The 13,613-nt window shown below is 42.9% G+C and overlaps 1 protein-coding gene across 2 annotated transcripts in view; it reads left to right on the top strand.

Annotated features, from left to right (window-relative positions):
* GOLM1 (golgi membrane protein 1) overlaps window positions 1-13,613 on the top strand; it is a 68,986-nt gene that overhangs the window by 36,933 nt on the left and 18,440 nt on the right. For both annotated transcript variants that reach the window (XM_061200563.1, XM_061200562.1), the window contains exons 4-6: window positions 3,765-3,819; window positions 6,692-6,794; window positions 13,392-13,521. In XM_061200563.1, coding sequence (XP_061056546.1) covers window positions 3,765-3,819; window positions 6,692-6,794; window positions 13,392-13,521 — 288 coding nt within the window. The remainder of the gene's footprint in view (window positions 1-3,764; window positions 3,820-6,691; window positions 6,795-13,391; window positions 13,522-13,613) is intronic.

Raw genomic sequence — 13,613 nt, 5'->3', positions numbered from 1 at the left:
ACTTTTTGTTTATCCATTCGTCACTTGATGGACATTTGGGTTGTTGCCACTTTTTTGGCTGTTCTGAATAATTCTGCTGTGAACATTTGTGGACAGTTTTTGTGTAGACGTGTTCCCTTGGGGATATACCTAGCAGCAGAATTACTGGGTCATATGATAACCGTTCAGCTTTTTGAGGAGCTGGCAAATTGTTTTCCACGGCGACCGCACCATTTTACATTCTCACCGGCTGGGTCTGAGCGTTCCAGTTTCTGCACATCCTTGCAGTACTTGTTATTTTCCGTTTGTTTGTTTGTTTGTTTTTCTTGTAGCCATCCTAGTGTTGTGAAGTGGTACTTTCTCATTTTGATTTGCATTTCTCTAATGACTAATGACGCTGAGCATCTTTCATGTACTTTTGGCCATTTGTGTATCTTCTTTGGGGAAATGTCTATTCAAACCCTTTGCCTAACCTGTTTCTTTTTTACTTAATGTAATGTAACTGCTAGAGAATTTAAAATTCCCATATCTGACTGACATTATGTTTCTGTTGGGTAGCATTGCTTTGGGAGATTTTGAAATTGGTGAGGGGTAAAAAGAAAACTCTCATGAATACTTCATATTCTTCCCTTCATTCTTAATGTCATTCACCAGTCATGAAGGTTAAATTCTTCTTTTTGAGGTTCATTTCCCAGAGCATTAACAGGAATGTCATTACAAAGAAGTTATCCAGGCACCTGATTGCCAGTGGGTTGACAAGGGCTAGATTGTTTGAGGGTCATCTTTAGCAAGGCTTAAGATGGACCCACATCTTCAAAGCAGGTTGGTTATTTTAATGAGCCAAACAAACACAGCAATAAAGGTCACCTTCTCTTTTTTATAATGTGATGAGCCTCACACTTCCAGTGAGCTTTTCAAAAGTTAGCGTTTTAACAGATTTAGTCATTTGTGTATTATTGAGCTTTTCAGAACATGATAATCTATTGTAGATTTATTGCTTTGGAAATTTACTATGACATGTTGAGGTTATTTTCTTAGAAATCTAATGAAAAAATAGTTTGATCAAATATACTTGTTTCCTGCCTGGAATAGAATGGTTATAATACATTTGTGGGTGATTCATTCCGAGGTCTTCTGAGCTTAGTGTCCAGTTAAACTCTGGTGGCACTTCCTTGTCTGCTGCTGAGACTTCCCAGGGGACGGGTCACACACACCAGGAAGTACAGCTCCCCCAAAGTCACTCTGCACCAAAATGCGAAAGTCAACTGGGTTGTTTAGAGTACAATATGTAATTCATTTAAAAATAATTTTGTTTAATGCAGGTGTTTTTTTCCTTTATATTGAACCCCCCAAAAAAGCTAGAAGCGTTTTCCTAGTTTTCCTGAAAATGATTCAAGATTTTCAGTAAATATAAAACTGCATATATAAAGATCTTGCTGGCATTTTATGGTTCTTTTCTCATTTACTTACGTGGAGACTGTATTTTTCCATGCATCCGTAAGTAGGTGGGGGAAGATAACTAAAATGTATTTTGTTTGGAAGAATAAAGTCACATGGGAGACAGAAATATCTTCAGATGTTTCAAATTGCAGCAATTCCTAAGCCCTCAGGCAGTTGCAAATTCTAATAAGGATTTTTTTGGGTGGGGCTGAGGGGAATGAGCGGAGAAGGGGCAAGTAAGATTGCCATAATTGTTGTAGAAATGATTTGCCCAGGAGAGATCGGCTTTCGAGATTATCAGCATGTAATCATCTAAGTGCTCCTTTTCTTTTTCTGTTCTGTTTCAGCACTGTTGTCCAGAGGGAAGGTGGTTTTGATACCCATGCAAGGTGGAAATTGAAGTGTACAATTCAGTTGTGTTAAATATATTCATATTGCTGTGCTGCACATGTTTGGAACTTTTTCGTCTTGCAACACTGAGACTCTATGCCCATTAAACCCTAGTCCGTCCCCTCTACCTACCCCTCCCCCCTCCTCCCCTCCCCCATCCTTGGCAGCCACCTTTCTACTTCATGTTTTCATGATTCTGTCTGCTTTAGACATTGCCTGTGAGTAGAATCATACAGTACTTTCCCATCTGTGACTGGCTTAGCATGATGTCCTCGAGGTTCACCAGTGTTGTAGCATGTGACATTTTTAAAGGCCGTGTTCTATTCCATTGTATGTATATGCCACATTTTCTTTATCCATTCATCCGTTGAGGGACACCTGGGTTGCTTCGATTCTTGACTAGTGCGAATAGTGCTGCTGTGAACATGGGTGCAGATATCTCTTCAAGATCCTGCTTTGTGTTCTTTTGAATATATACCCCACAGTGGGACTGCTGTGTCTTAGGGCAATCTTTTGCCTTTTTAATTGAATGTGTGCAAACCTTTTCTGAGAGTGGCAGGACCTGGGAGCTGTGTGAATCTGATTCCCCGCTGGCCCACGCAGAATATCCATAAACACTCTTCTTGATGATCTCTCCCTGAGAGATTAACTGTACGGATAGTATCACTGTGACTTCTTTCCTGTTGTGCCAGGAAGTGTTCCCCATGCTTAGACCTCCTGAAATAAACACCAGAATCATTTGGCCAGATTTCACTGCTAGGCACGCACCCCTAGAAACACCTTCCTCCAGAAAGCTCCATCCAGGACAAAGAGTGAGGGCCGGACGGAGAGGTCCAAGAGGAAACAGAGGCAAAGAAGGGTGAGGCGGCGTGGCTGTCATTGTCCTCCTTTACCCAGGAATGAGACAGCAGCCTCTCTCCAAGTTAGGCCAGCAGGTTGACAAAACCTTGTTGATTATGACACAGTAAGAAACTTCCATGTTATGGCCCAGTACGCACCTCTGTGTGTGTGTCCAGAGAACATCACTTACCTGTGTGACGTGTGTTGGTATTTAATGTTCTGGTCCCCTCTTCTTCAGGTGCTTGTTTGCTGTTGCACCGGGTACGGTCACAGGATTGTTGTCCTGCTGGGGTTCACATTCCGCTTTGGCAAGTACGCAGTAAGGAAGAGTTCCATGTCTGGGGAAGGCCTGCCGGGCTCGGGCTTGGGCTCTGCCTGTTTGCTCTTGAGAAGGCCACGTGACCTTGAGTCTCTAAAGCCAGCTGTGCCTCAGTTTCCTGTACCCTACAGTGGGAGCATGTTGTGCCCCCTCACACAGCTGGTGTGAAGAGTCATGGGGCCATGGATGCGGGGCGCCCAGAGCGGCACCTGGCCCCAGGTGGTGACTCCGTGCCCACCGGCTGCTGGTTAACACCTAACCCCACACTCTTCTTACTTTTTACTGTTTTTCACTGTTATCCCGAGGCCTGTGTTGCTTCTTCCTCCTCTGTCGTCAGCATTCCCAGCTTTGTGTAACTAACTGGGGGTGACCTCTCCATCCTTTGAGCTCGCAGGGTCTGGAGGAAAGGAAGAACGTCGTAAGTTAAAATGGATCAGGAAGCTTCGCAGGCGGAGCGGTCGCTGAGCCCCCGTTTCTTTTCCCCATCAGCCAGGCTGGAATTCAGTTTGCCTTCTGACTAAGACAGGACTGTACCTGGGCTCCCCCAGAGAAAGGCTGGAGTTGCTGCTTCAGCCGGCACGGAGCTGAAACAGGGCCGGGGGAGCCGCCCGCCCCTTGCTCTGGTTGCAGGCTGGTGCTGGGACATGATGCTGCCCCTCCCCAGGCCGCAGAGGGCTCACAGCCCGGGGTGGGAGAGGGGCTGCTCCCCACCCTTTCTCCCACAGGTGCATCTTGTCAGGGCGCTTCTGAGTTGTCAGGTTGCCAGTGTCTCATTATGTGATTATCTTCCTTGCAGGCAGTTTTAGTGAATAACATCACCACAAGCGAGAGGCTCATCAGAATCTTGCAAGGTGAGTTCCACTCCCCCCAGACATCAGGCCTGTTAGGAAAAACCCACCTTTCCTCTGTCCTTTTCTAGGGTCTCTTAGTGAAATCTAATGATGGGTGGTATTACAAGTAATTGGGTAATCTTTACTCTTTTTGCCTAACTATGTTTCCTTAAAGAGCTTTTCCTTTTATAAGTTTACTGAATACATTGCAAGCTGTTATGTAGAGAATTCAGATTCTCATTTTGTGATACATTAAGACATATGTGTGTGTGATCTGTTTTATATATATATATATATATATATATATGGTATATGTATGCTCTCTTTTCATTAGGTTACCCTGAAATCGGATTTCCTTCGTGAAATTTATATAAAAATTATCCAGCCTAGTTTAATTCCATTTCCTAGCTACTCTTATTCAGTTTGGCAGCCAAGGTTTTTCTCTGGGCCCTTCTGAAGCCGCCGGGGGAGGCAGGGATGGGGTGAAGCCCCTCTGTGAGGTGTGACCGGAGGGGTCACAGGGTCCAGTGCAGCCTTAGAACCTGGTGAAAGGAGCACTGGGGTCTCTGATCCCTGACCTGACCCTAGTCTCACCTTTGCCCCTAGTTAAACTCCATCAGCGCCCTCAGCCTCAGTTTCCACCTCTAAGGTGTGAAGGTCAGTCTAGAACTGGGCTGTCCAGAATTGTAGCCACAAGCCCCCTGTGGCCAGCGAACGTTTGAAATGTGGCTCATGGGACAGAAGAACTGGATTTTTAATTTTTGTTGAATTTTCAGCAATTTAAATTTAAAACTGATACTTGACTCAGTTATTGGGAAACTTAAGTATCTTTGGGACAACTTGGGTATACCAATATCCTTTTTAACTGTAAATTTTATGAAATCTAAATTCAGATCAAGAATTCCCAATTCCTATTTAACATCTGAATTGAGATGTGCTATAACTGTAAAATACACACCAGGTTTCAAAGACTTAGTATGAAAAAAAAGAATATGAATCATTCATAATTTTTTACATGAATTCTATGTTGCCATGATAGTATTTTGGATCTGTTGGGTTAAATGAAATATATTATTAAAATTAATTTCACCTGGTTTTATTTACTTTTTAAAAATGTGGTTGCTAGTAAATTTTAAGTGACCTGTGTGGCTTATAATATTATAGTTCTATTTGGCAGTGCTGGTCTAGAATTCTAGTTCCAGATCAGCTTCTAAGAATATTAATAGGGGAAACTCAGAGTTTCACTAAGTTTAAATGGGTTGCTTGACTGCCGGGGGCTTCTCAGAGCTGATGATCTGCTGGTCAGTCCTCAAGTAGGGCACAACAGCCTGCAGCCTTTGCTGTACTTAGTATGTTTAAACAGCTTTAATCAGGTGTAATTGACATACAGTAAACTACACGTATTTAAATTGCACAGTGTGACAAGTTTTGACATAAACGTGCAGTTGAAGAAACCACCACAAAATCAACACAGTGAACATATCCATCACCCCAAGAAGTTTCTTTGTGCCCCTTGGTAATCCTCCCCAGGCCCCTCTGATCTGCTTTCCGTCCCTCTAGATGAGTTTGTAATTTTTATAATTTTGTATACATGGAATCAGACGGCATACACCCTTTTTCATCTGCCTTCTTTCACGCGGCATAATTATTTTGAAATTCATCCGTTCTGTTGTGGCTGCCGTAGTTCATTCCTTTTTATTGCTGAGTAGTATTCCATCGCCCCATGCTCGGTTTGATTATAGAATTTTTGTTTAAGTTAGGTCTGTTGAAGTATAATTTACACACGATAAAGTTTACCCATTTGCAGTGTACCTTTCTGTGTGTTTTGACACGTGCACCGTCCCCTGGATACCAGAGTCAAGACACAGCTCATGTCCGTCACTCCAGGAAGCCCCACCCACACCTGCCCTCTCCTCAGCCTCAGGCACCCAGAGACCAGTTGTCCACCACTGTAGTTTTGTCTTTTCGAGCATGGCATATAAATAAGTGCTTTTGAGATGGATCCCTGTTGCTGTGTGTATCAGCAGTTCATCGAATCCTTCACTTTTATTTAATTTGATCCCCCCCTCCTGCCCCCCCAGAGAGCCTTGTAGGCCTAGGGTTGTGAGGACAGACCTTGGGGAAACTCAGGTGTGTGTCCAGGGCTGTGTTTTTTCAGGCCCTCGTTGCTGCCCTTGGCCCGTTCTGGTGTCCCCTTTGTGGCAGCTTTTCCTTCTATCCCCCAGCTTGGCTCTTGGTCAGTGAGCTGCTGCTTTTTTCTACAGAGCTTTTCCGAGCCAAGTCATCAGGGCAGCAGTGATGCGGCTGATGGATTTCCTCAAAGAAAGCTGTTGTTTCCCAAATAGGAGGGTCAGGTGACTAAGTGCACGTGGGGCCTCAGAGAATAACTGGCCTGTGACCAAATGACAGGATGCTGGCAGGTAGCCTGGTAGCTGAGAACAGGGGGTTCAGCAGGAGTGGCTGCTTATCTGACTGGATGTCGAAATTAGTGTTTCACAGATCGAGGGATATGTCTTCTGGGGGCAGGAGACACAGTGGCGTGTGTGCCCTTGTGGGACAGTTCAGGGTTTATGATGTCTAGGAGAGAAATAGGTGGATAGAACCTCCTGGTGCACTGTAAGGGTTGCAGGTCAAAAAGGAGATTTAGGAGAGATGTGTGAAAAGGAATCAAGGTGCTGGTTCCCATAGGATCGCACATCTTCTGGGCCACTTCCAGGGCTGGGGTGGGGAGGTTCCTGGGGAGGGGCTGTGCTCTCATCCCTTCCTCTTTCCCCTCCTTATTCTGTTGGTGCCACGGCCCATTGTGTTCCCATGGTGGGTTTTGGTGTGTCTGCTGTTGTCAGGATGGCCGTGCCGGTGCCCTGTGTGATTTCGTGTCCTCCTCTCGGTTTAGACCAGTTAAAGGCCCTGCAGAAGAATTACGGCAGGCTGCAGCAGGATGTCCTTCAGTTTCAGAAGAACCAGACCAACCTGGAGAGGAAGTTCTCCTACGACCTGTAAGTGTGTCCACATCAAGTGTGCGCCCCTCGGGGGGCTGACGTGTTTTAAGCGGAGGGCGGTGGACGGGGTGCAGCATAATCTCCACCGGCCTTTTCTGTTATAGAGCATATAGGTCTCTGAGGAAAAGGTTCAGTCCCTTCTAGGAGTCATGTCCTTTAGACATAATGCATTTTATTTTTTAAGTGTCAGCAGTGCTTCGGAAAGCCCTGGAGAAGTGTTAGCCAGTGGGCTCCTCATACAAGAGGGCAGTTCTCCTTAGCAAGAAATGACTTAACTCAATATACCTTAAATTATGTAACTGAGAACTCTATGAAGCGCAGGTGTGCTGGTTAAATCAATAATCTGAAGCCTTTAAAAATGTGTTCCAAAAGTGCTCAGAAGTGACCTAAGTCAAACTCATAGACTAAAAGGAGTTTGGTATAATATTAATATAATTTATCTCTGGGTGTTGGCATTGTGGGCATTTTGTTTTCTTGAGACTTTTAAGTGTCTTTCCAAATTTTTGCAGTGAGAATGGAGTACTTTTATTTTTTTTAGCTTTATTGAGGTATGATTGACAAATAATCATTGCATGTATTTAAGGCATAAAAACATGATGTTTTGATATACCTATACATTGTGAAATGATACCCCCAATCAAGCTAATTAACCGTCCATAGTCTCCCATCTTTACCTTTTTTTGTGTCTATGGTGAGAGCACTTGAGATCCACTCTCTTAGCAAATTGCAAGTATAAAACACATTATTATTAACTGTAGTCACCATGCTGTACATTAGATCTCTAGCATATGGTTAGGACAATCTGTTTTAAGCTGATGACTTTAGTCACATACAAAAACTCTACCTATCAGAGTCCTTCTGTGGTCAAAACAAAAGTTTTAAACTTTTTAAAAGTTTGGCTAAACCCATTAGTAAGATAGTAAAAACCAGTTTAGAGGGTAGCGAATAAAGTTGTAGTCTATGTATTTTTCTCCCCTTTTTTCTTCATAGAAACAGTGTAACTCAAGCACAGGAACTTTGGGATTCTGAGACAACCAGCTGCCCTAACTCCACCCTCTTTTTTTCTTTGACTTCTATTTAGTCCATGCCCAAGTTCATACAGAGTTTTTACATAATTGCAGTTGCCATTAAATTTTTTAATCATTTTTTTACTTTCTTGCATTATGTGTATATAGAAATCCATTTTGTTTCAGAATATTAAATACTCCATAATGTGGAGGTACCAAATTCAATTCACCATTTCCCAGTTGGATATTTAGGTTAATTCTAAGTTTTGGTTATTATAAATTGGCCTGACATCAATACATATAACTTTTAAAAGTTATTATTTTGGATTATTTCCTTCTAAAAAGACTGGATTGTAGGTTTAGTGTGTCAGTTGGTATAAATCGCCAAATTGCCTTCTGAAAGGATTTTGGCCATCTGGTCAACAGCAGTGTAGGTGACCTCACACCCACTCATAAGGATTCTGATGTCCTTCCACTCACTATAATATCTTTCTGATCACTTTAAAACTAAATACTACTAAAACCAGGAAGCCTCAAATACATAAATATGCAGAGGACATGTGCAAACAATGCAAAGGAAATGTCATTAGAAAACATGCGTATGGAACTTTCTTCAGCTAGGCCAGTGGCTCTCAGTGGGTGGCAGTTTTGCTACCAGGAGACCTTGGGCAATGTCCCAAGACATTTTTGTTTGTCACAACTCAGAGGAGGTGTTACTGGCACATCGTGGATAGAGGACAGAGATGCTGCTACATCCTGCAAAAGCACAGGGCTGATCCCACAACAGAGTGTTTATCTGGCCCAGGGCACCAACAGTGCCGAGTTGAGAAACCCTGAGTTAGGCTGGTAGTCACTGGAAAGCATTCAGACCAAAGTGAAGTGCTCCGGTCTTCTTATTCATCCTTGAAAGATACCTTAACACACATATTTCCCTTCCATTGATTGAAATACAAGAAGCCGTTAATGGCCTCACTTGATAAATGCTGACCCAGAAGATTTTGACCTAGCTGGAAATCGGCCAGGGCCCAGTGACAAGGAGGGCAGCTCTGCTCCCATGTAGGAGCGTTCAGACAGGCAGTGAGCAGAATACTCAAACCTGGTGGCCGTGCGTGCAGGATGCACTCTTTTTCTCTTAGGAAGTTGATAGGTAAATTGAAAAAGCTGACTGACTGCATCTATTTTACTAGTTGTGCCCAAAACCTTGTACCAGATATAGGATGCTTCCCATCCTATATCTAATGTTTATAAAATGTTGAAAGCTGGAATGAGTTAGGTTTTCTTAACTTTCTCTGGATTATAGACCCTTTTTGAGAATTCGATGAAAGGTGTAGACTCCTTGTTAGCAATTTTATAAATGGATATATACACAAAGTTGCATGTTCAATTTGAGGGACCGCTGAAGCATACCTGCATGCCCTCTTCATTATGTTTCCTTAGGCTCCTCTTGGCTGCGACAGTTTCTCAAGCTTTACTTATTTTTTATGGTTTGGATTATTTTTTATTAGTTTTTAGGAGTACTGGTCAGGTATTTTGTAGAATGTCCTTCAGGGAATTTATCAGATGTTTTTCTCGTGGTGAAACTGGGGCAACACATTTTTGAGAGGAAGGTCACAGAGGTGAAGTGCCATTCTCATGGCTTCACATCAAGGGTACGTGCTATCAGGATGACTTATCACTGTTGATCACCTGATTGAGGTAACGTTTATCAGGTTTTTTCACTATAAAGTTACTCTGTTTTTTTCTCCCTTTATGCTCTAATCTTTGGAAGAAATTCACTATGCTTAGGCTACGCTTAAAGATTGGGAAGCTATGCTCCACTTCCCTAAGGATGGAGTGTCTACACAGATTATTTGGAATTTTCCTGCACAGGAGATTTGACTCCTCTTCTTATCTATCTGTCTAATTATTTATATCAGTACGGATTCATGAATATTTTGGGTTATAATCTAATACTATCTTATTTATTTTTTCTTTTGCTTACATTTTTCCAGCTTTTGCCATTGGGAACTCTTTCAGTTGATTCCTTTATCCAATTGACATATCCCTGATATTGTGGGTTTGGCCCCCCGCTGCTTTTAAAATTACTTTCTGATACTCTGGCACCAAAAGATGCTCCAGACTCATTTTCATATATTTCCTGTCCCAGTCCTAGAATCAACCAATCAACCATTTCTCCAAGGAGCCCTTGTTCTTTTTATTGGAGAATGGTATTAGAAACCAAGATCTGGGGTACTAGGTGTGTTTGTTGCTACTAGGGTGTCATTGCTGCTAGGCCCTCTCAGATGACAGAGCAAAGAGATGTATGTGTGTGTATACTAACTTGTGTTATATATAGATACTGATAAATATTTCTATATGTATTCATCTGTATCTAAATTAAACTAAACATGAATTTGTTCTGCTGTCCCCAACTCTAATCCATTTACATTAACATAATAATATGTAATTGGTTATGTTCTCAACCTGGGACGCTATTCAATTATTTTATCAATGTTTTGTGACTCAAAACATTTTTTAAAATTTATTTTCTTTTAGTTTTTTGGCTGCGTTGGTTCTTAGTTGCAGCATGCGGGATCTTCGTTGAGGCATGTGGGATCTTTCATTGCAGCGTGGGCTCTTTGTTGTGGTGCGCAGGCTTCTCTCTAGTTGTGGCATGTGGATTCTCTCTCTCTAGTTGTGGCACGTGGGTTCTGTAGTTTGTGGCACGTGGGCTCTCTTGTTGAGGCGCGTGGGCTTAGTTGCCCTATGGCATGTGGGATCTTAGTTCCCTGACCAGGGATCGAACCTGTGTCCCCTGCATTGGAAGGTGGATTCTTTACCACTGGACCACCAGGGAAGTCACTGTGACTCAAAACATTTTGAAACTGCCTGTGGCAAAGACCGGTCAGTGCTTATCCAAATCCATTCATCTTTTTGCCCAGCAAAAATACTGGGCAAATTCCTTGCAGTTAGGTATGGCCAAGTGACTAAGTTCTGGCCAGTGGGGAGAGGAAATCGTGGGGTGGGACTTACAGGAAGGCTTCTGAGAATAAGGACAGTCCACTGCACATCCCTTTCCTTTACCTTTTCTCCTCCCTCCTTCCTGCTGCCTGGGCTTCACACAAGATGGCTGGACCACTCGCAGCTATCCTGGATCATGAGGTAATCATGGGGCTAGAAACCAGTGTTAGGATATTGAAACAGCAAGAGAAGCCTGAATTTTTGATGACTCAGAGCTGCCATACTAACTCTGGATTTCTTTTATGTGAGGAAAAAATAAACTGCTACTTTTTGGCCTTTTTGTTTCACCTAGCCAAACCTGATGCTAACTTACGTACTTTTTGAAAATGCCTTTAAATATTGTTGTTTCTTAAACTAGATCATTTTCATCAATGCTTATCTATTACCCCCAAAAAAGACTTCTTAGGAAAGGCCATTTAGAATTGAGTCCTAAACAATAAGGAGTAGAGAAAGGATATTAGGAGATGTTAGGAAAAGAGAACCTGGGGAGCCCGGAGTGATCTGGGCAAGGCAGATAGTATCATATGGTCATGGAGGGGAGTGAGTAAGAGTAGTATCTTGAGGATGGGCGTGAAAGTGACTAGTTATGTGGACCTTGCTAGGAAAATCTTCTCTTTCACAGATTCTGATGACGTGAATGTTAGGTCTTTTGTAATAGTCACACAGGTCCATGAAGCTGTGTCCTTTCTCTTTCCCCAGTCTATTTTCTCTCTGTGTTTAGGTTGGGTAATGTCTATTGTTCTGTCTTCCAGTTCATTGATTCTTTCCTTCTCTGAGTTTAAAAATTTTGGTTATTGCATTAAATTTCCATTTGGTTCTTCTTTATATCTTCCCTTTCTTTGCTAAGAGTTGCTGTTTCTTTGCTGAGACTACTTAGTTTTTCATTTCTGTCAAGCATGTTTTAATTACTCATTGAAACATTTTTCTGGTGGCCGCTTTAAAGTCTTTGTCAGATCATTTTAACTTCTCTGTCATGTTGATTTGGTATCTATTGATTGTCTCTTTTTGTTCAATTTAAGATCTTCCTGGTTCTTCATATGATGAATGATCTTTGATTGAAACCTCTGGGCAGTGGTGGTGAAAGCCCTGGCTCTTCATTGACGTCCTCTGACGCCACCACCTGGGGAGAGGGAGGGGGACCTCATTAGTGTCAGATGGGGATGGAAATGCGGGCTTCCCATGTAATCGCCAATGACACCACTGTGTTGTTCTAGATCCTAAGGTCCCTAGCCAGTCTGCCTTCGTCTCTCCATCTTTCAGAGTCTTCTTATGTTTGTTTTATTTATTTATTGTTTTAAATCTTTAATTCTCATGGCAGACAATGTTAGTCACCTACCCCACCCTACTTCCTCTTTCTTTTTTTTTTTTTGGCTGCACCATATGGCATGTGGGATCTTAGATCCCGGACCAGGGATTGATCCTGCACCCCTTGCATTGGAAGTGCGGAGTCTTAACCACTGGACCGCCAGGGAAGTCCCTGTTTGTTTTAAATGTAATGTCCAGAGTTCTAGTTGTGCTTAGTGGAGGAAGAGTGAAAAATACATCTATCCCATCTTCCCGGAGTAGAAGCCCAATTCAGATTGGACCTACCCAGAGGTAGCACAAACCCCACATGTTACGGGGCTCAGTCCCACAAGACTGCCCCTACTTTGGACGCTAGTCATAAGTTCTCGGTGGCCCCAGGCCACCTGTTCTTTTTGCCTGGGTAGCTACAAATTCAGGCCTTCCCCAACCCCCTCAGGAGCAATAATTCTCTAGAACTCAGGAAAGTTCTAAACTTACAATTGCAGTTTTATTATAAAGGATACAACTCAGGAATAGCTAAATGGTAGAGACTCATAAGGCAAGGTCTGGGGTGGAGGTAGGAGGCAGGCAGGAACTTCTGTTGGAGTTGGGGTACCACCTTTCTGGTTCACAGATATGTTCACCAAACAGGAAGCTCGCCAAGCCTCAGAGTCCAGGGTGTTTATCTGAGGTTTTATTACATAGGCGTGACCGATTGAGTCATTGGCCACGTGTTTGAACTCAATCTCTAGTCTCTCCCTGCTTCCTGAAAAATGGGGCTGTAAGTTCCAACCCTCTAATCATATGGTTGGTTCCCCTGGCCACCAGCCCCCATCCTAAATCTATGTTGGCTCCTCCCAGTAAGTCAGCTCATTAGCATGAACTCAGGTATGGTCTGCAGGGGCCCATTATGTATAACAGAAGACACTCCTGTTACTCAGGAAATTCCAAGTGTTTTAGGAGCTCTGTGCAATAGTTGGGGACAAAGACCACCTTTTTTTTTTTTTTATTATGCCACAGATTATATTTTAAAAATTTGTTTTTTCTAACCAGTGAAGTTCACTTATTTTACAACAATGTGACATATTTTTTTGTAACTTTCAATTAACTCCTTGTCATTTAATAACTGAAAACACATTTGTTGCCCTGCCCGTGTCCTCTTCAGATAAAGTGCGGGAAGCAGGAAAGAGATGAGCTGTGTCTCACTGGGAAGTGGATTTCACTGTCACAGCAGGGACAGACTTGCTGTATAGACGCATCTCTAAATAACTGTCCTTTCATTTGCTTGCTTTCACCTTCACAGGAACCAGTGCATCAATCAGATGAAAGAGGTGAAGGAGCAGTGTGAAGAGCGAATAGAAGAAGTCACCAAAAAGGGAAATGAGGCTGTAGCTTCCAGAGACCTGAGTGAACAAAAGGACCAAAGCCAGCAGGTAATCCTGGCTTTTTTCTGCCGAGGATCTCCCAGAGGTCTTCCTACCCTCTCTTCAGGCATTTTCTTCCTTCATCTGCTCTCTGACTCGCT

Source organism: Eubalaena glacialis, chromosome 9 (genome assembly GCF_028564815.1).
Source record: "Eubalaena glacialis isolate mEubGla1 chromosome 9, mEubGla1.1.hap2.+ XY, whole genome shotgun sequence".
In the NCBI taxonomy this organism is placed as follows: domain Eukaryota; kingdom Metazoa; phylum Chordata; class Mammalia; order Artiodactyla; family Balaenidae; genus Eubalaena; species Eubalaena glacialis.
This window is presented reverse-complemented; position numbering and strand designations above follow the sequence as displayed.